The 20133-nt window shown below is 50.6% G+C and overlaps 1 protein-coding gene across 2 annotated transcripts; it reads left to right on the top strand.

Annotated features, from left to right (window-relative positions):
• Positions 1 to 3392: 3392 nt before the first annotated feature.
• Positions 3393 to 18136, top strand: Naa40 (N-alpha-acetyltransferase 40, NatD catalytic subunit). Of its 2 annotated transcripts, XM_052762038.1 has the most exons (8): positions 3397 to 3583; positions 9374 to 9469; positions 10428 to 10480; positions 13677 to 13772; positions 13856 to 14014; positions 14180 to 14263; positions 15407 to 15484; positions 15726 to 18136. In XM_052762038.1, exons 1-8 carry the CDS (start codon positions 3467 to 3469, stop codon positions 15865 to 15867), a joined length of 825 nt encoding a protein of 274 aa, XP_052617998.1. In that variant the 5' UTR covers positions 3397 to 3466; the 3' UTR covers positions 15868 to 18136. The 2 variants fall into 2 exon arrangements, with proteins under 2 accessions (XP_052617999.1, XP_052617998.1); XM_052762039.1 differs by lacking the exon at positions 13856 to 14014 and having other exon boundaries at positions 3393 to 3583.
• Positions 18137 to 20133: the final 1997 nt, after the last annotated feature.

The following is a 20133-nucleotide window of genomic DNA, read 5'->3' on the forward strand; positions in this document are numbered from 1 at the left end:
TTCAACCCTAGCGGAATGGTGAATGAGGTATTCATAGAAAGCGTCCTCAAAATGGGAGGTGTTTGCCGGGGAGGAGGAGGGGCCTTCCCCTGCCAGACCTGCGGCTGTCCAGTTAAGCCTCACGACCACCTCTGGAAGAAGAGGGTTGCTTTCAGTGGTCCTTTTCACAAACAAGGAAACAGAGGCTTAGGATAAGTAGCCGGGGTGGCAGTGGCGCACGCCTTTAATCCCAGCACTTGAGAGGCAGAGCCAGGTGGATCTCTGTGAGTTCAAGGCCAGCCTGGTCTGCAAAGTGAGTTCCAGGAAAGGCGCAAAGCTACACAGAGAGACCCTGTCTCCAAACAAAACAAACCAAACAAACAAACCAAAGAAATGTTAAGTAACTGCCAGGCAGTGGTGGTGCACAACTTTAATCCCAGCTCTCCGGAGGCAGAGGCAGGTAGATCTCTGAGTTGGAGGATAGCCTGGCCAGCCTGGCCAGCCTGGTCTACAGAATGAGTAGGAAAGCCAGGGCTACACAGAGAAGCCCTGTCTTGAAAAACCAAAAGGGGAAAGAAAAAAAAGAAATGAGAAATGTTAAGAAACAAAGCCAGTAAGCAGCAGAGAGTGGGCTTAAAGCCTGGCTGCTCGTGACTCTAAGGCAGGCTTTGGCCAGACCCAGGACCTAGGAAGCCCTGAACAAGGAAAGGGCCAGCATTTAAAGACATCCAGGAGAATGCTGCCTTGGGGACAATAATAGGGTGTTGGTCTTCTCAGGTGGCTTGGTGGGGGTGGGTTTGTCTAGACTCCTTGCTTTAGGACTGGGGACATAGCTCAAAGGCAATTCAATGATGCTCCGGCTTCAATACCCAATACTGTAAAAAACCAAAAGCAAGAAAACTCCAGAAGCCTGGGAGAGGGTGTAGCAAGGTAGCAGAAGGGACATGGTGGCTGAGTTGGGACAGAGAGCAGACCATGACAATGGATGCAGGGAAGGAGAAGAGAAAAGCCTGGCAGGAAGTTGACTGGAGCCTCTATTGCCTCCCTCCTCCAGGTTTTCCTGTTGGACTCCTGCCTTGTCCTCCAAGAGTTAACCCAGATGTCCTCTCTACCCACCCATACCTTAGCCCCCTCTCCCAGTCCGGCCCCCAGAGTGCTAGCAAGTGACCATCAGCAACACATTTCCTGGCCTCCAGGTAAGGAGCTGGCTGGAGATTCATTCATTTTCCTACATTCTCTTGATGGTTTTAAATAATATTAAAAATAGAATTTCTGGCTGGGTCATGGTGGTGCAGGTCTTTTTGTTTTTCTTTGTTTTTTTCTTTTTTTTGGGGGGGTTGGTTTTTCGAGACAGGGTTTCTCTGTGTGGCTTTGTGCCTTTCCTGGAACTCACTTGGTAGCCCAGACTGGCCTTGAACTCACAAAGATCCGCCTGCCTCTGCCTCCCGAGTGCTAGTTATAGGATGATATATATATCTTAGCTCAACTACCACCTCATGATGCCCTCCCCAAGCATCCTAGTTTTAACTATAAACTCTGCCCTTTCCTGACATGCTTTATTCCCCTTCATGAAATCTAGGTCACATAATGTTCTGTGTAGATTATTTGTTTAATTGGTTTATTATCTCCTTTCTAGAAAATACCAACAGTGTCTTTCCTGTTTTGTACTTTTTCCTTCCTTCTCTTTCTTTCTCATTAAAGTTTTTGAAATTTTATTTATTATTATTATTATTATTATTATTATTATGGTTTTTCGAGACAGGGTTTCTCTGTGTAGCTTTGCGCCTTTCCTGGAACTCACTTTGTAGACCAGGCTGGCCTTGAACTCACAGAGATCCGCCTGCCTCTGCCTCTGCCCCCGGAGTGCTGGGATTAAAGGCGTGCGCCACCACCGCCCGGCTTTTTTTTTTTTTTTTTTTTTTTTGGTTTTTCGAGACAGGGTTTCTCTGTGTAGCTTTGCGCCTTTCCTGGATCTCGCGCTGTAGACCAGGCTGGCCTCGAACTCACAGAGATCCGCCTGCCTCTACCTCCCGAGTGCTGGGATTAAAGGCGTGCGCCACCACCGCCCGGCCCGGCTTTTTTTAAATTCTATGTTATGTGTTTGCCTTAATATATTTCTATGCACCACGTGCATGCAGTGTCCGTGTAAACCAGAAGAGGGCGTCAGATCCTGTAACTGGACTTACAGACAACTGTGAGCCAACATGTTGGGTGCTGGGAAGTGAAGTCCGGTCTTCTGGAAGAGCAGCCAGTGGTCTTAACCGCTGAGCCATCCCTTCCTTCTCTTACCTTTTCATCCCCTTTTTCTTTTCTGGGGACAGTTTCATCAAGTAACTCTGGCTGGACTGAAATTTGTTATATAGACCAATATGGCCTCAAACTTCCAGGGATCCACCCCCGCTCTGTTTCCACAGTGCTAGGATTAGAGGTGTGAGCTACAACACCTGGCTTGGCATTCTTTTCTTTGCTGCCTAGAACAGTGTCTACGGTGCAGTAGGCATTCACTGAAGGTTGCCAGGGCTACAACTTAGCCCTGAGCAATAAACGTAGGATAACGATTAAAATCTGAAAAATCCATGAAGTTTAAGTCTGGAGCGCTGCCTCTCTAATTTTGTGTATCAGTGAAGACTCTGGAGTGGGGGTTGTAGCTCAGTGACAGAACTCTCCTAGCCCTGGATTTAACCCTCAGTATGAGGCGGCGGCGGGTAAGCCGGGGGAAGTGGGGGACACCCAAACCAAGCAAAACAAAAATCACAAGAAAGCTAAATCTCTGATTCGTTCCTACCCTAGATTCCTGGGTTAGTCTCAGGGGTTTGCAAACTGCCCCATCTCCCCAGATGATTCCTATGCAAGGTTATGCGGAGGTCACACTCCCCAGGAGTTTGCACAGACTGAAATGAATACGACCGAGGACATCCGGGGTTCTTATTTTAACAGCAGCCTTTTAGACAACTCTTACACAGTAGTTGCACGCCCATTTTCCCTTTAAACAGAAATAGGACTGCAGTGACTTCTGTGTCCTCTGGGTTCAGCACAGTATAGGTGCACGTTAATGATGTGTGAATGCATGTAGAGCAGGATGAATGAGTATAGTAGGACTGGTTAGAAAACGCATGCAATGCCGAGGGTCAGCTTCTAGAAAGCGGAACGCCTGCAGAGACTTAACTGTGCCCGCGCGCCCGCGAAGGCGGCCCGCGCCAGCGCCCGCGGAACCTCTACGAGGCGCGCGGCTCCAGGCCAGCGCGCGCCCTTCTGCTCCGCGTGGTCGTTTCCATAGCTACAGACGCGCCCTGGAGAAGGGGCGGGACCGGGGCGTGCGCGTCATTCCTAGCGCGACGCTCCGCCGCGCCTCCCGCCTTTCTGGTCTCAGGCCCTCCGCGCGCACGGCGACCGCTCCACCTGCGCGCCTTCGCGCTCGCCGCCCACCCCTGTCCGGTTCTGCGCCGGCGCGGGGCCCGCTCGGACGCGCGGGGGATCCGTGACGCGCATGCGCAGTGCGCGGCCCGCCGCTCCGCTGTCGCCGGGCCGCCGCCGTTGCCGCCTCCCTACCGGCAAGTGCGAGGAGGAGCCGAGGGTCGCCGCCGCCGCCGCCGCAACCATGGGGGTAAGTGAGGCTGGAGAAGTAATGGGAAGTACACAGCTGCCCTTCATCCTCCGCGTCCTCATTGTTTCTTGAATCCCCCTCACGTGACCCTGACCCCCTCCAGCCTCACGTAACCCCCGACCCCCACTTGACCAGAGCCTGTTGTAAGGGCCCCCCAGGGTTGAGCCTAGCCCAGGAATCCTCTTGGAGTCCCCTTCTCCCTCCCGCCCCCCGCGCCCCGCGCCCCTCCTGCCCCTTCCTTCCTTTCTGACCTCCTTGTGGGTCTCCCCACACCCAAGCCCCTTTGCGTCCCTGAGGTTAGCCTCTTGCTCCTTGAGGTCACTCATCATCTGGCTGTCAGGGTCCCCAGCGGTTTCCTGCAATCCAGACTTGTAGGAAACTGAGGCCAGGAGACAAGAAGGCGCACGGCCAAGGTCACACTTACAATGGCTTGGGCGCTGGACCCCATCCCGCGTCTCCGGAGCCCCCAGTGGAATCTGCTTCCCGCTGCTCAAGCCTCAGCCCAGCCTGTTCCGCTACACTCTTGAACCGTCGTTACCAGCTTCCTCTTGCTCCTGATAAAATATAGTCTTCCTTCCCACAGAGGCCTGCCGGTTCAGCCCCTGGCTGCAGTAAAGTGGGTCTTAGAAGGGTTAGATTGTTCTTAGTCAAGTCACTGCAGGTGGCTTGCAACGGGAGAGAGGGTGGAGGTGTACGTACGGATGAGCAGGGAGGATGGAGCCACTGGTGATGGCCCCGGCCAGGATGCATAGTAACCACCTGTTAAGCGCTGGCAGTAAGAAGATGCATTTCCGTGGCCTTTCCTGGAATGTGCAGATCTAGGGTTGGGCAAAAACAGTCTCTCGTATTTGAGTTCACACTCCTAAAAATGTAACCGGCCCTTCCTGATCCTGGCTTATTAGGGTTCTGTGGTATTTGCAGCACCTTTAGGGAGTCCTGACTTTGGAACCGGATGACTCAGTGGCAGCCCCATCTTCAGGGGCCAGCGGCATGACACTGGCAGTGATGAGGCCTTTCTTGATCGCATTCTCTGCATCTGTGTGATGCACATGACCTCCCTCTTAGGACAGTGGTGAAAATTAAACAAGATAATGGATGTGAATAGCCCGCTAGGCGCCTTAGAAGCCGGGCTGCTATTTTGCTTATATTCTCAAACTCACTTTAGTGATCTAAAATAGATTGGTGCTATTTTTATCCCCTTGGGTTTGTCCCTACTGTCACTAACCTAGTTTTTTTTTTTTCTTTTTTCACAAACAAATCAGCTTATTAGATGAAAATAATCTAACCTGTGTCAAAACACTTTTTGGGAATCCATGTCAAAACAAACCTTGGGGGTCTGGGGTTATATAACTGTAGTAGAGTGTGTGCTTAGCATAGGTGAGGCCCTGAGTTCAATCTCCAGCATTGAAAAAAAAAATACTCCCAAAGCATTTGTCATAGTTCAGGCAGTAATTTTTACTGCTGTTACCTAATATAAAGAAAATCAAGCTTAGAGACCTTGGCATATTTAACTTAGATTTTAGTAAGTGATCCTAGGCCCCAGCTGTTGTTGAAACTAAATGAAATTCAAGTTTTTAGTATTACTAATGCTTTGCCCAGAATCAGCCATTGCAGACTAAGCCCTCAGCAAGAAGGGAAACGTGCCTCAGTTTCTCTACTTCCTCATTGGTGGCATGAAGTAGTAGGACCCAGATACACTGCAGACTTTGCTTCTTTTGGGTCCCACTCTATTGCTCATACTTTGGAGATGTTTCTCACAACAGCCTCCTTCCGAGTGCCTGCTGGCCTGAAAAAGCAGCAGAGACTTGAATTGCCTCACTGGCTCAGATCTGCAGCCCTCCGATTACTCTCATCAGGCCCCGCCCTCATACCCCCATTCCCACAGGAGGTAGTACCCTGCTTTTTTACCCCAGGCTAAGTGAGAGCCACACCAGGTGGAGCACCTCTCCAAGGTTCTTTCTTTTTTCCCTTGAGACAGGGTTTCTCTCTGTATCCTTGACTGTCCTGGAACTCACTCTGTAGACCAGGCTGGCCTCGAACTCAGAGATCCTCCTGCCTCTGCCTCCCGAGTGCTGGGATTACAGACATGTGCCGCCGCCGCCGCCAGCTTCTCCAAGGTTCTTGTGCACCAGCTGCTACTCATCCATTTGAGTTAGATGTTAGATCTCTCTCTCATCGCCAAAACCAGCTGGACAGAAGCATTGGCACCGAAATCTAAGCGATGCTAAATCTCCGGAAGCAGCCGCTTGTGTGTGGTGTTGCTGTTTTTTGCTTTGTTTTGTTTTCTCATTTCTCTTCGTGATTCCTGGGCCTCTTAGAACTGTGTAGAGTTACTGCTTTAACCAGAGTAGTAAAGGGAGATGAGATCTGCAGCTACCCAGTGAAAGCAGTATTTACATAGCATAAACAGCTACATGGGATGTCGTGGGAGGGACTTACACTTTACAGTTCGAGCCTAAATTTGAATCTTGGATGTCCTGTTTGTGAGCACTGGCTGCATACACTGGTAAGTAAAGTAGATCCACCCCTGCCTGGTGGAGCTGAGTCCAAGGGAAGTTGATAAGACCTCTCAGAACTCTGCTGGCTCTATGACTTGAGTTAGTAGCTTCTCTAAGCCTCAGGTTTCTTGTCAGAGCTGAGCTGTCAAACACGTGCTCTTTGGAAAAGCAGTGGCAGGGGACTAGGGATACTTAGCTGTGTGTAGAGTGCCTGCCTACCATGCATGAAGTGCTGGCTTTGATCCTAGTACCATATAAACTGGGTGAAGTGACAGAAGCCTGTAACTCCAGCACTCAGGAAGTAGAGGCAGGAGGAGCAGAAGTTCAGGGTCAGCCTTAGTTACATAGCAAGTTAGGGACCAACCTGGGCTATAGGAGATCCTGTTCCTACTGCCACCCCCTCCCCCAAATGCACTAGCAGAGTGTCCAGCGTAGTGGTTCCTGTAAACAAACCGTTTCTAAAGCTGGAGGTACAGCTCAGTGTAACGCAGTTCCTTGTCATGAAGGAGGGTGGGTCCTAGCACAGGTACAGTCAGAAGGAGACTGTCTGATGTATAGGACCATTTTATCTATATAGCAGCTCCAGTCTATGGTTGAGGAGACTGAGGTTTTGACAAATTGAATAACTACCAAAAGGATTTTAGGTAACATGCCTAAAGTCACAGCTATCAAGTGAAAGAGCTGAGAATCAAATCCAGGTCTCTTGACTCAAAATCCCACTCTTTTTATTATATAAAGCTCCCTTGGGAAAGACACTTAACCACAATGAGCTTTACTGTTCACTGTGCTTATTTCCCATTTTAATTAGGCAAGGTTTCCCTCGTCCCTGCAGGACAGCCTTACCTCCACGAGGCTGCAGTGAAGCTAATTGGAACAGTGGGAGACCACTCTAACTGGTGCTTGCTGGGGCTGAGGGAGAGCCCCTGCCTGTGTGGCCCAGCCTGCTACAGCCTGCCTCCACCTCTCACTCTGTGCCGGCAGCCAAGTGCTTAAGGGGTCTTTTCATTATCTCAGTCTTCGGTGGCAGCCTTGGGCCTCAATTTGAGGGTTGCCTGGCTCACCAGTCAGCCTGCATAACAAGTCTTAGGAACTACGTACGTTCAGAAATGAGGTGCTGTGGAGGGAATCTGGGTTTCATGCTTTTAGGGGCCTGGGAGTCACACTTGCCTTCCAGCACCTTTACTCCCGCCCCACACTGTGTTTGACAATCTGTTGGCTTGGCAGGGTGGAGAAGGGCCTTCTCTCTGCTGTGAAGGTGAAGGTATGTTGCATCCCAGTCTCCCTGGAGATGTTCAGATGGTCATTCGGGGTGGTAGGTGGGGCATAGCCTGGTCTGATAGATGGGAAGCTCTGGAGACTTTTGTCTGTCCTTTCCCTTTTCCTTGTTCCTGCCTTAGCGTGGAGGTAGGGTGTGAGGTGGCACCGTTGGAGATCCATTCCCAGCTAGATAGGCATCAAGACATGAGTTGCTGAGTGGTTGCCTGAGAGCACCTGAGGCCTCGAGCTTTATCTCTGCAGGGATATGAGAAGGTCTTTGTTTGGTGACTGAGTTGAAGTCTAGATGTGCTTCTGCCCCTGGGAGACAGGTGGCCTGCTGCACAGACACTGCGTCTGTGGCCTGGCCCCTGACCCCTGGGGAACTGTGCATGAGTCATGTTCCCTTGAGCCTCAGTTTGTTAATGGGTAGAGGTAAGTGATGGTTTCCACTCTGAGCCTTGAACCATGTATTCTGTGAAAGTCTTTTGTTAACAAATTTCAGTGTTGTCCTGAAGCCCAGATTCCCAGAGGAAAAATGAATACTGGAAAGCCTGTCTGGGAGAGGGGCCACTTCTGTTCCCTTTGGCATGTCTGTGAAGACAGCCTCGGTTTGGGGGTGTAGCTAGGTGTTAGATCACTGGCCTGACATGCACAAGGCCCTGAGTTCCACCCCCAGCACCACGAAGGCAAAATTCTGCTCTACTCTTTATATGCCTTTCTCAGTGGAGGTGAGACATGAGAGCTAGCCTGGCTCCTGGCATACTACTGGGAAGTAGTAGATGGTGCTGGCACTTTGGCATTTTGCCTGCCAGAAGAATCTTATGAGTTCTGTGTCTAATTCTTTCACCTTCTGGTTGCTAAGCAAGAGTTAAGCAATGTTGTTTCTTAGAACAACCAGGCTGAAGTTATGCTTTGGAACTTGCCCAGCTGTGTAACAGCTGGTTTTCAATTCATGTGAATGTGGATTGTTTAGTGCCCTGTCCTAGGGCCAGGCAGTGCCATGGTCACATTGGCATTGATGTTGTTTGACCTCTTTGCAGTGAGCTGTAGGAGAGGTAGGGCTGGAGTCAGGAGATAGGGGTGCCAGGTCCTCCCTGGAGGGTGAACAAGAGCTGTCAGTAAGCACCTTTCTGTAGCCCTAGTGACAGCACCAGGCAGGTATTGGAAGCCTTACTCTCAGTCGAGGGCATGAGGCTCTTTTGTTCTAGGATCTGGCAGGGAAAGAGGAGCAAGCACCTTTGATGAGAAGCTGGGGCCATGGCTTACACCTATAATCCTAGACTTGGGAGACTGAAGCAGGACGATTACTGTTGAGTTGGAGACCTGCCTGAGCTACAGTATGAGACCACCCTCTTCCCCTGCTGCCCTCCATGGAGGAGGGGTTTTGAGAAAGCCCACATTAGCCTTCCAATAGGGTCTGGTGAAGATGCAGGTAAGGACAGCTTGCCTTTGCTTGTCTCTGCTGTCATGGCCCTGCAGCTTGGTCTTGCTGACCATGTGGCACCTTTGCCCTGAGGTGAACCCATGAGGCCTTCAGTCCAGCTTTGTCATCAACAGGTGCGTGGTGTGCCTGCCACTTGTTGGCCTTTGCTGGGCAGAGCTTCCAGAAGTGACTCTGTACTGTGTCTTGAAGCCAATGTGCCCTGGCCCTCATGTGCATATGATCCTGAGTCCACAGGGCTGTGTCTCTTGGAGTCAGAAGATATAAAGGGACAGTGGTCTGGGGCCACCTCACATCCCAGAAAGCTCCCCTAAATGTTCCTGAAAGTGGATGCTGGGCCAACAGGCTGCAGGATGGTCGTCACTCCCCAGGATCACACAGCTAGATGAGTGCTCTTCCTGGAAGGAAGCTAAGAAGTCTAATGATCCCTACCTCTCCACTTTGACCTCAGGACCATGAGGGAACAGTGTTCCCTGCTGGGCCACACACCCAGGTTTCCTGTTGCAGGGCCAGGTCAAGGGGTACAAGGCCCCTTGGGTTCCTCTGGGGGCTTAGCCACAGCCCTTCAAGTGGTGGTGTTTTCCTTGTTGGCAGAGAAAGTCCAGCAAGGCCAAGGAGAAGAAACAGAAGCGGTTGGAGGAGCGAGCAGCCATGGATGCTGTCTGTGCGAAAGTGGATGCTGCCAACAGGGTAACTCGCCTTCTCACTTCTACCCTCAACTTTAGCTTGGTTTTTTATTTGACTTCTTGGCGCCACCCAGTGGCAGATCTGTGGCACTGTACACACCAGCCTATGCCCAGGCAGAGTTGGGAGGAGGGCTGTGCTTGGCTCAGATGGGGGCGGGGCGGGGGTGGGGTGGGGAGTGTGAAGTGTCTACGGGTCTTCCTGATATGCAACTGGGGAAGATTTTTTGCTAGTTTGCTTTTGGGTGAGGAAATCTCCCTCATGAGACACAGCACATGTTGTTCTTAACCCTTCCTTCTTTCAGAGGTTCCTGGCTACCCCCGGGTGCTATAAGCTCTGCTTTACCTAAGGCTTCAGAGGCCTTGTCCTGGGGCTATAGTCAGAGAAGCAGCAGCTGGGAGTCGGCTCCTGGGGGCCTGGGAGCTTTCAGTCTGAGCAAAGGGTTTGGCCTTGGTGGCCTTCCTGCCTCATGCGATATTTCACATTGCTTTTAAACCTAATTTTGTTGAGGGTGGGTGCCCATGAGTGTGGGTGTCCATGGGGGGCAGAAGCTTTAAAGTCCCCTGGAGCTGGTGTTACTGGAAGTTGTAAGCTGCCCTATATGGGTGTTAGGAAATGAACTCAGGCCCTCTGGAAGTGCAGTAAACACTCTTAACCCCTGAGCCATCTCTCCAACCCACTAGGTCACTTTTTATTAATCTCCATCTTGGTAGAGAGCTGTGCCTCTGAAGGATGCCCTTCAAGGCCGTGCTTTTCTATCCGGGGTGATGGACAGGTTATAGTTAGTTGGCAGTCTTGTTCCTGAAGCACTCAAGCAGATCAGCGACCTCTTTCCTGGGATAGCTACACAGGGCAGGTATTATGCCACAGGCTAGTGGTGTCCCTTCTCTTCCACCACATAAAGCTGACATCATGGTCTCCTCACCAGTGTCTTCCTTCATCTCTGTCTGCTTTCTCTCCACAGCTTGGAGACCCTCTGGAGGCGTTCCCAGTCTTCAAGAAGTATGACCGCAATGGGTGAGTTGTGCTTAGCATTCCTAATAATTATTTTCTGGGGGTCCTTGGGCGTTCACTCCTCCAGAGTCTTGCATGTTTTCCTCCATTATGAAAAGGTAACAACTGGCTGGTTACCTTCTATTGGTTTTGTCTCCCGGTTAAAATGATGTAGGAATTGGTAGGTGTGCAAAGATTATGTGTCATTGAGGTTGCACAGGTGAGGACTGATAGCCCTTTAGGACTTACAATTTTCTCTGTTCAAAGAATCAAGTAAAGCCAGACAGTGGTGGTGTACGCCTTTAATCCCAGCACTTGGGAGACAGAGGCAGGCAGATCTCTGTGAGTTCAAGGCCAGCCTGGTCTACAGAGCTAGTTTCTAGGACAGCCAGAGCTACACAGAGAAACCCTGTCTCAAAAAAACAAAACAACAAAAAAAAAGAATAAGATGAAACTTGGAAACTTGTTGGCCTACTGTCCCATTTTATGATTGGGAAATTGAGGCCCCAAAAGTTTGAATGAGGTTTCTGAGTTTATGGAGTATGCCCTCACATCCGAAGGAGCTTTTAATTCCCAATTAAGTGTTTTTTCCTTGAGTATACAGTATGTAATCACTTAGCCTGTCTTACCTCAGTTTTATAATGGTTCTAAAAACTTGGCTTGGAGAGGCAAAAGGATCATGAGTTTGAGACCAGCCTAGGCTATACAGTAAGACACTGAAAACAGAGAGTAAAAGAGAAGAGAGAAAAAGATCGGGGTCTAATGCTCCCTTCCTTCCTTCCTTCCTTCCTTCGGAGGAGGAGTTAGAAGGGTTAGGTCCAAAGCGCTGGTCCATGGAGCCTGCTGATGGTAACTATGGCTGTCGTGACTGCTGTTCCAGCTGACATTTGCTTCTGGGTTGCAGACTCTTCCCCTGTCTCTTCCTGAGTGGTGTTTTTGTACTGTGCTGGCTTGCTTCAGGAAGGTCAGAGGCTACAGTTTCTCCATTATGGTGAAGAGTGGCTGGACTTTGCATTATGCCCCTGGAATAAGCCACTCATGCACTGTAAGCCTTGGTTTCTTGCCTGTCAAATAGGGTAATGCTAGAGTTTAAGAGGTGTGCTAAGATGAGCTAATACCCAGGTAGAAAGTAAACGAGGAGGAGAGGGACGGCTGTGTAGATTCCAGAAGCCTTATGGCCTTTTATAGCTATGTGGCAATCATGAATCAATTCACTTACTCTTACCTCTTCCCATCTGGGATCTGACATGTGACAGTTCTTGTAGCAGCTTTGTTATTCCATTTCTGGGAAGTCATGGCATGGTTTAGGGATCGCTTCTGTGATTTTTCTTAGTGTTTTCACGTGCTGGGCTTCTATTGACTTCCAGAAATCTGAACCTGCTCTGAAGCAGGCCACACCAGCAGGCTCGACTGTTTTAGTGCCTTGTTTTTTCATATGGTTCCTGTAGCTGTGATCTTTCTTCAACATGCCTGCCTGCGATAGCACTTGAGAAGCTGACACGGGGAGGCTTCCCATGAGTTTGAGGGTTGCATACTGATTCAAGGCCAGCCTGAACTTCATGGAGAGACCCTGGCTCATAAAACCAAAAAAATAAAAGAATGCAGATCACAGTGGCCTGGACTTTGGGTATTTTCTAGCCAAGAGGTACAGAGCTGGATTTGGATGGTTCTAACATGTTGGTTCTTGTGAAGAAAGGCTCTTCCAAGGCAGGAGGTTAAGATCTTGCCATTCAGCAGAGATGGCGGTGGATTTCAGTGGGAACTTCCATTGGGAAGATTGTGTCAAAGGCTCCTGAGAGATGCTGATGTGGGAGTTCTTAAAGGCTTAATTTTAGACGGGAGTGCCTATCGCTTTAGTAGTTGGGAGACTAAAACAGAAGACTCATGAATCCAAAGTTAGTCTGAGGTACATAGTGAGACCCTGTATCTGAAAAAAAAGGACTGCCTGGGGGTGATGGTGCATTCCTTTAATTCGGGTACTCAAGAGGCAGAGGCAGGCTTATTGCTTGAGTTCAAGGCCAGCCTGGTCTATATAGTAAATTTCAGGACAGCCAGAGCTACACAGAGGAAGCCTGTTTCCAAACAAACAAAAAGGCTGATGAGCTGGTTCTGCAGGTAAGTGCTTGCCACACAAACTCGATGACCTGAGTCTGATCCCCAGATATCCCATCGGAGAAGAAGAAAACTTGTTTCCTAAAATTGCCCTCTGACCTCTGTGTGAGTCTTCACTCATACACACCACACATACACTCAAACCTTTTTTGTGTGTGTTTCAAGACAGGGTCTCACAATATAGCCTCGGATGGCCAGAACTAGCTTGCTATGTAGACCAAACGGATTCGGACTGTCAGATCTGTCTGTCTCTGCCTCCTGAGTACTGAGACTAAAGGTGTGCCCCCCCCCCCACTCAGTGTGAAATAACTAAGTATTTGTTTCATTGTATTTTCAATTGTATGTATGTATGTTGGTATGTATGCAAGTGTCCTGAGATCAGGGTACCAGACTGACTCCGGAGCTCCAGTTACAAGCCATTGTGAATGGCCTGATGTGGGTGCTGAGTGCCAAACTCAGGTCTTGGAAGAGCAGCAACTGATCTTCTTTTGTTTTTTGTTTTTTCTTCTGTAAAAGCTTGAGTTTTCAGACTAGTTCCCCTCCATCTCATTGGAAAGAGGGACCTTAGTGCCTAGAGCAGTGATTTATACACTATTCCGCCTGTGTAACCAGCTCTCAGTCCCCACTGGGTGTCAGGAGGAAGAGGCCAGTGGGACTGGGCTGGGTGAGGGCTCTTCTAGAAAGGCCAGCTCACTCAGCTGCTGTGAAGGAATGATAGGTAGCTAAGAGAGGCCTGGTCCTGTGAGAGCCCAGTGAGAGGAGGGGCAAAGCTACAGTTAGCAGGACTAGTGCCTACAAACAGCTAGGGAGCAGAGTGTTTCTGGTAATTATTAGAAATGGAGACTGAGCAGGTAGGGGAAAGCAGAGAGGTAGCCGAGAAGGAGAGCAGTTGACAGAGTGAGTCTGATAAAGACACTACAGGTGAGGCAGGAAATGGGCCCTGAGGCAGGGTGGTGGCCATGTGATGACAGTTGTTAATCCTAGGTCTGGAAAACTTGGCTTTTCACTCTAGGGTGTCTGAGACTGGCATGCCTCCCTATTCTTCCAGGGAAGAATAGCAGTGTCCTGATGAGAACCCTAGGCCTGATGCCTTCTGTCTGCTTCTCAGGTTGAATGTCTCCATTGAATGTAAACGAGTATCTGGATTGGAGCCAGCCACTGTGGATTGGGCCTTCGACCTCACCAAAACCAATATGCAGACTATGTAAGCATGGCCCCACTGAGGGCAGCCCTGCACCCCAGTGACTTTCTTCCAAGGTCCCCGTCCTGATTGCCCCAACTCCTCAGGTATGAGCAAAGTGAGTGGGGCTGGAAGGACCGAGAGAAACGGGAGGAAATGACTGATGACCGAGCCTGGTACCTCATTGCTTGGGAAAACAGTTCCATCCCAGTTGCCTTTTCTCACTTCCGATTTGATGTGGAGTGCGGGGATGAAGTCCTGTACTGGTAGGAATCGAGACTTAACGTGGGTAGAGGGAGGAGACCAAGTGGCAGAGCCCACTGAGCCTGTCTGGATCTGAGGGCTACCTGGGAGCTGCAGACTCCTGCTGTGGACCTGGACCCTCTCTCGGGCACCGTCGTGTGCACTCACTCCTCCGCTTTCTTTGTTAGCTACGAAGTGCAGTTGGAAAGCAAGGTACGGCGGAAAGGCCTAGGGAAGTTCCTCATTCAGATCCTGCAGCTCATGGCCAACAGGTAAGGGCGGCTGCAGAGCTGGGGAAAGAGCTGCACCAAGGAAGCCTCTGACCATGGGCTTTCTTGGAGGAAGGGGCATCCAGACCCTGTCAGAAGGCTGACCCTGCTTTGCTGTGGCTCCGGGTTAGAGAGCAAATAGGGCAGATCCCTGACACTGGGGCACTGACGACCTGCAGTGGTGGGAGGGTCTCAGTGCCCAGGTTCCCAGGACCTCTGCAGGCTGGAGGAGGGGCTGCAGGACAGAAGGGAGAGAGAGAGGAGGCCTGACTTAGGCTCTGTTCCGTGTTGTTTTGTTGATGAGCTTTGTTGTTGTTGTTGGAGACAGGGTTTCTCTGGGTAGCCCTGGCTCTCCTGGAACTCAAAGAGATCCCCCTGCCTCTGCCTCCCAAGTACTGGGATTAAAGGCGTGCACCACTAACGCTGGCTTCCAGCTTGTTTTTCATTTTTATGAGGGTATGGGTGTTTTTCCTGTGTGTGTGTGTATGTACCGTGTTTGTGCTTGGTACCTTTGAAGGCCTGAGGAGGGCATCAGATTCCTTGGAACTAGGGTTGCAGATGGCTATGCACCACTGTGTCAGGGCTAAAGATTAAAACAACCAGTGTTTCTAACTCCTGAGATGTTTCTCCAAACCGTGTGTGTGTGTGTGTGTGTGTGTGTGTGTGTGTGTGTGTGTGTGTGTGTGTGTGTGTGTGTGTTTGTTTGTTTGTTTAAGATATATCTTTGGGGCTGGAGAGATGGCTCAGAGTCATCAGAGATGACTCACTGGCTGCTCATCCAGGGGTCCTCAGTTCAATTCCCAGCAACCACATGGTAGCTCACAACCCTCTCTAGTGGGATCTGATGCCCTCTTCTGGCATAAAGGCATACATGCAGCTAGAGCACTCATACATTTAAAAATCAAACAAACAAATATATATTTATTTCATTTTACATATCTTTATTGTGTATATGCATGTCTGCCATGTGAGTGCATTGCCTGAAGAGGCCAGAATACTCTGGATCTTGAGTTGAAGGAGGGTGGGTGTGAGCCACCCTGCGGCTGGAAAATGAACTCTGGTCCTCTGGAAGAGCGGAAGTGTTCTTCACTGCTGAGCCATCCCTCTAGCCCCTTGATTCTGTTTCTAAAAGATGCTCTCTTTCAGCACACAGATGAAGAAGGTGATGCTAACTGTATTTAAACACAATCATGGCGCCTATCAGTTCTTCCGAGAGGCACTGCAGTAAGGAGCAAGGCTCTGGTGTGGTCTTGGGTGGTTAGGGTACTCCCTCTGCTGGTTCCCAGGTGCCTGCTTCTCCTCCTCCCGATACATTGGTGGTTTGGGGATTGGGGTTTGCGAGATGGTGTGCCAGTGTCCTTTGACTTGGTCCCTGTGCCTGTTCCACAGGTCACAGAACTGCTGTAGAAGTTGGCAGCTTGGGAGCAAAGCCAGCAGCCAACACTTTCTCCTGTCTGTGTTGCAGGTTTGAAATCGATGACTCTTCCCCTAGCATGTCTGGTTGCTGTGGGGAGGACTGCTCCTACGAGATACTGAGCCGGAGGACCAAGTTTGGGGACAGTCAGCATTCCCACACAGGCGGGCACTGTGGTGGTTGTTGCCACTGAACTCCCAGAACCACTTGCAAGTGAAGTCACTCTCCTTAGGCCTGTCCTCTTCCCTGGTCTTAAGCCACTTGCCAGGTACCCCTGGAGCTGTGGGTGTCTTAGCCCTGCATGAGCCAGCGTACCCTGGGGAGCAGTGACCCCTGCTGCTTTTCCACCCCCTCCTGGAAAAGCAGAGTGCTAGGAGGGAACACAGAGGGAGAGGGTGCTGTGAGAAGGGTGATCGGTTGGCCACTGAGCCCACCCTTGTTCAGTGGCTGCCTCCTTGATTAGCTCTTGGGCCCCTAAAATGGAAGGTTCCCCACTTGTCTGCAGCTGGATTCCTGACAGGGCCCCACACCATGCTCCATATGGACAAATGGAATGTTTATACCCACTTTTGTGAAAGACCTGAAGTCTTCCGGTCCCCAGAAAGGATTGAATGCAGATCTGGGTACACAACAGCCCTTGGACATTTTTACTCTGGGAACCAAGTACTCTCCTGGAGACCATGTAGCTCTTTGATGCCAAGATGCAGGGGTTCGTTCCGTGTCCTCAGAGCGCCACAGGGTGGAGTCTCAGGGGGGAGACTGTGTCTCCATCACTGTCAGTGTGACAGAGAAGACCAGGAAGAGCGGTCTGTCAGTCTCTTCTGTGTTTGCCGAAGGGATGCGGCGTCTCTGGGCCTTTGGATTTTGCTGCATTTCTCCTGATCTTGACTCAGCCTTTTTACTCAAGAAGGAAGTCACAGTCCTGCCTGTTCTCACACTTCTGACTTCAGCCCAGATACCTCTGTTCTTAGTCTCAAGGGGAGTAACATCAGGGAGCCCCTCTTCTCCCCCAGATGGACCCCTCCTTCCTGGTATTGTCTACCATTTCCTCCTCCTCTTGGTGCTGATAGCTCTCTGGAGGGGGGTTACACCCCCCCCCCCCAGTTTGAGGAGCCCCAGCCAGCAGCAGGCCCCTTAGCCTGTTTTCCCTAGCCCTGTCCCTCACTGCCTCAGTGAGGCACTTGTGCCACTGTCCTGGCCCCACTAGGATACATCAGGAATGCCTTTCAGTGGCTCACAGCTGCTTTTCTGTTACTGGTGTCACCCTACAGTGGCAGGCCGGAGCCAGAAGGCCTTCCTCTTCAGAGGATGAAGAGATGCAGGCTTAGAACTTGAACTCATCCTGACCTCTGGGCCATGTTCTTCCAAGGAAGCAAAACCAAATCCTCACCTAGGAACACACACCTGCCACTTCCCCGTTGCCGCCCTGAGGTCTGCCTTGGGACATGACAGAGAGCTTACCTGTGATTGCTCTGAGACTCTTCCTGACCTCAGTCCGCTCACCTCACCCCTGATGCCTGCCTGCCTGGCTGTCCTGGCAAGTCTCCCCAGAGCAGTCGCCTCTCAACCAGATCCTTGCTTGCGCGGTAGCCTGGGCATGGAGGGACCTTTTTTGCCATGATCTGTCCTCTTGAGCACCCCGTGCTGTTCTCAGCCCTGTCAGCCTTGCCTTGCAGAGGGCCTTGCAGCTTTACACTGGAATAGGTCTACCTTTGCCTGGCCTACTAGATTCTGGGGCTGTACCCCTGGTGAGAGTTGAAGCTGCCCAGAGGGGATTGGTAGGCTCCTTCCAAGAATCATGAAACATGGACATGCTTGGAAGAGTTACTCCTGATCCTCATCTGTCTTAGATCATGAATTTCTGATACCTCCCACTTAGGGGGACCAAAAGGAACCCCCAGTATAAGCCCCATGTGAGGTGAATTGAGTGTCTTGTCTCCAGTCACTGGACACCTGGCACCAGGGCTCTCATGGTGCGTAGTGCCTGCCCTGCTCCTCACCCTCTGCAGGCCACATCCCAAAGGGCCCTTCAGGATCTCACTGGACCAGAGGGATGGTGGCCAAGACCAGCAGATCTCCTGTGGGTGTTGAGCCCAATGATTTATCAGGCATACTTCATCTTCCACCCTCCTCATGATTTTGAGAAACAGAAGGTCTAGCCTGCTGTACCAGGCTCTTGGTTTTTGTTCAGGACACATTAAAATGTTTTTAAAGGTTTTTGTTTTGTTTTAGTGAACCTATCCCATTTCAGGTTATTTTTGTTGCTGTTAAATGTGTATGGTTCTTTTTAACACTTTCTGGAGGTTTTTTGGGTTTTTTTGTCTTTTAGCAGAAAGTTGGAAGATAAATTTCTTGTTTTATATATTTTTTCCTAGAACTTATCACTGGAATCAAAGGGGGGAAACATCTCTCTTTGTATCAGTTTTATTTGTACGTCATTAATAAAAGACACTTTGTTCAGATGCTGGGATGGTATCCAGATGCTGGGTGCCATGGGCAGTGGGTGTCAGGCATTGGCTTTGGGAGGCACGTGGTTGTACCAACCCCACGCCCTTCCTGAAAAGGAAGCCTTGGGCAAGTGGAGCCCAAGTGCATGTGTTTGTCCCAGAAGCTGCAGGGTGAGGTCAGGGATGTTCAAAATACTGTCTGCTTGGCATCCTGGAGCAGGCCCTGAGCCAAGCACTGTGACTCTGGACATCAACACCCAGACATGAATTCAGTCCCCTGTGTGAGTTGAAGGATGAATTTTGTCCCTGTGTTTACTACAATACTCAGAGTATTCCTCATCAGTCTTCAACAAGGACTCTGAAGTCTCCTCAGACAAAAAGGCCTAAAGAATGGGTCAGACCTCTGCAGCATGACTGGTAGAGTTCCGTAGCTTGTTACCTAGGCTGGGCTCCTGCCAGGCACAGGCTCAGAGGCAGGAGGTGGTCTGGGGAATTGGAGCTCAGAAGAACTTCCTGTGGACAGAGGAGGGACTGTCTTCATACTCTTGGTCAGGTGTGGTGGTAGGTGAAAAAAAAGTCACTGGGGTCCCAGACAGATCTGGAGTCCACACTAAGGGTCCAGAGGATACTGGGTACACCTGCTCACACCAGGGGAAGGGTATGGCTGGGGTCCAGCTCACACTGAAGAGAACTGTAGTGCCTGCCCTGTGATTGCTCTCAAAGCTGGAAGCACTGTTCCATGTGAGGATGGTGATTTTTATCACCATTGCAGGCCTGAAGGGGTTAACTGTCAGGGTCCCCTGCTTCCAAGTCCCAGATGGCTGCACTAGCATCTTTCTTTTGGATCCTAGGGTGCCAGCCAGACAGCTGTGCCTGCAGGTGCAGGAGCAGACACTGTTGGCCCCTCTGCGTTGACACCTCATTGCTCCACCCAATAGCTGTTCCCCAGGAAGAGCAAACACTCCTCCAGGACCCTGAGACACTGTCCCTTGCCCCACTCTGCCCTGTTTGCCTGCTTAGGTTCCTAGACCAGCTCTTCCTAACAGTGAGCCAAACCCTGTCCTCCACCTTCTGGATTTTGCCAGGCTATTGTTTGGCCCCATATTGGGTATATCCTGAAACCATCCGGGTGTCTCCTGCTGTCACTGCCTAGGGAATCCGTTTCCTGTAGATGTAGGAAGGCCCAGCTACCCTCATCTTCAGTGAAAGCCAGAGTAGGATTCTAAAGACCGATCAGCTCTTTCGGCAAGCTTCCTGCAGGCACCCCTCCTGCCAGCCCTAGGGTTCAGTGTCTGTACCATTCAGGCTAAGAGAAGACTAGAGCCAGCTCGAGTTCCTTAGCAGCTCCAGGTCAGGTGCTTTGGGAGGTGACTGAGGGCAGGAAGAGCAAAGGCACTTTTCCGTGACATTGGCCTCTGCATTTGCTGGGCCCATGCCTTTTATAAACTGCAGTAAAGGACGCCTGGTGATTCTCCAGACTGTCCAGTGGTATCTTGGGCCAGTTGAGATGGCCACTAGTCATTCTGGTCGATGTCTATCCACCAGACATGCAGAGTAGAGGTATGAAGTGGCTATCAGAGCTAGGGACCAGATCCCCTGCCCATTCTCAAGGTCTGGCATCTCTTCCTAGTGTCCTGTACAGGGAAGGGGGTGTGGTAGAAACAGCTTGGGCCCTTGAACCAGAGGCAGGATCTCAGGTAAGGGCCTTTTAACCCTTATCACAGTGAGGAAGGGCCCCAACAGTCAGCTTGTTGGGCAATCACAGGTAAGGAATGGTGCTCCTTATCCTTGCAGGCAGCACAAATTACCCAGAGTACTAGAGGGTGAGAGGGTTTCAATGAGAATGTTCCCCATAGACTCAGAAGTTTGAATACTTGGTTCCCAGTTGGTGGTGCTGTTTGGGTACATTTAGGAAGTGTGGCCTTGCTGAAAGAATTGTGTCATGGGGGGCAGGCTTTGAGCTTTTGAGCTTCAAAGCCAGGCACCATTCTATTTCTGGCTCTCTCCTTTGT

The sequence above is a fragment of the Peromyscus californicus genome, unplaced genomic scaffold (genome assembly GCF_007827085.1).
Source record: "Peromyscus californicus insignis strain IS unplaced genomic scaffold, ASM782708v3 Scaffold_4__1_contigs__length_199733344, whole genome shotgun sequence".
Taxonomy (NCBI): domain Eukaryota; kingdom Metazoa; phylum Chordata; class Mammalia; order Rodentia; family Cricetidae; genus Peromyscus; species Peromyscus californicus.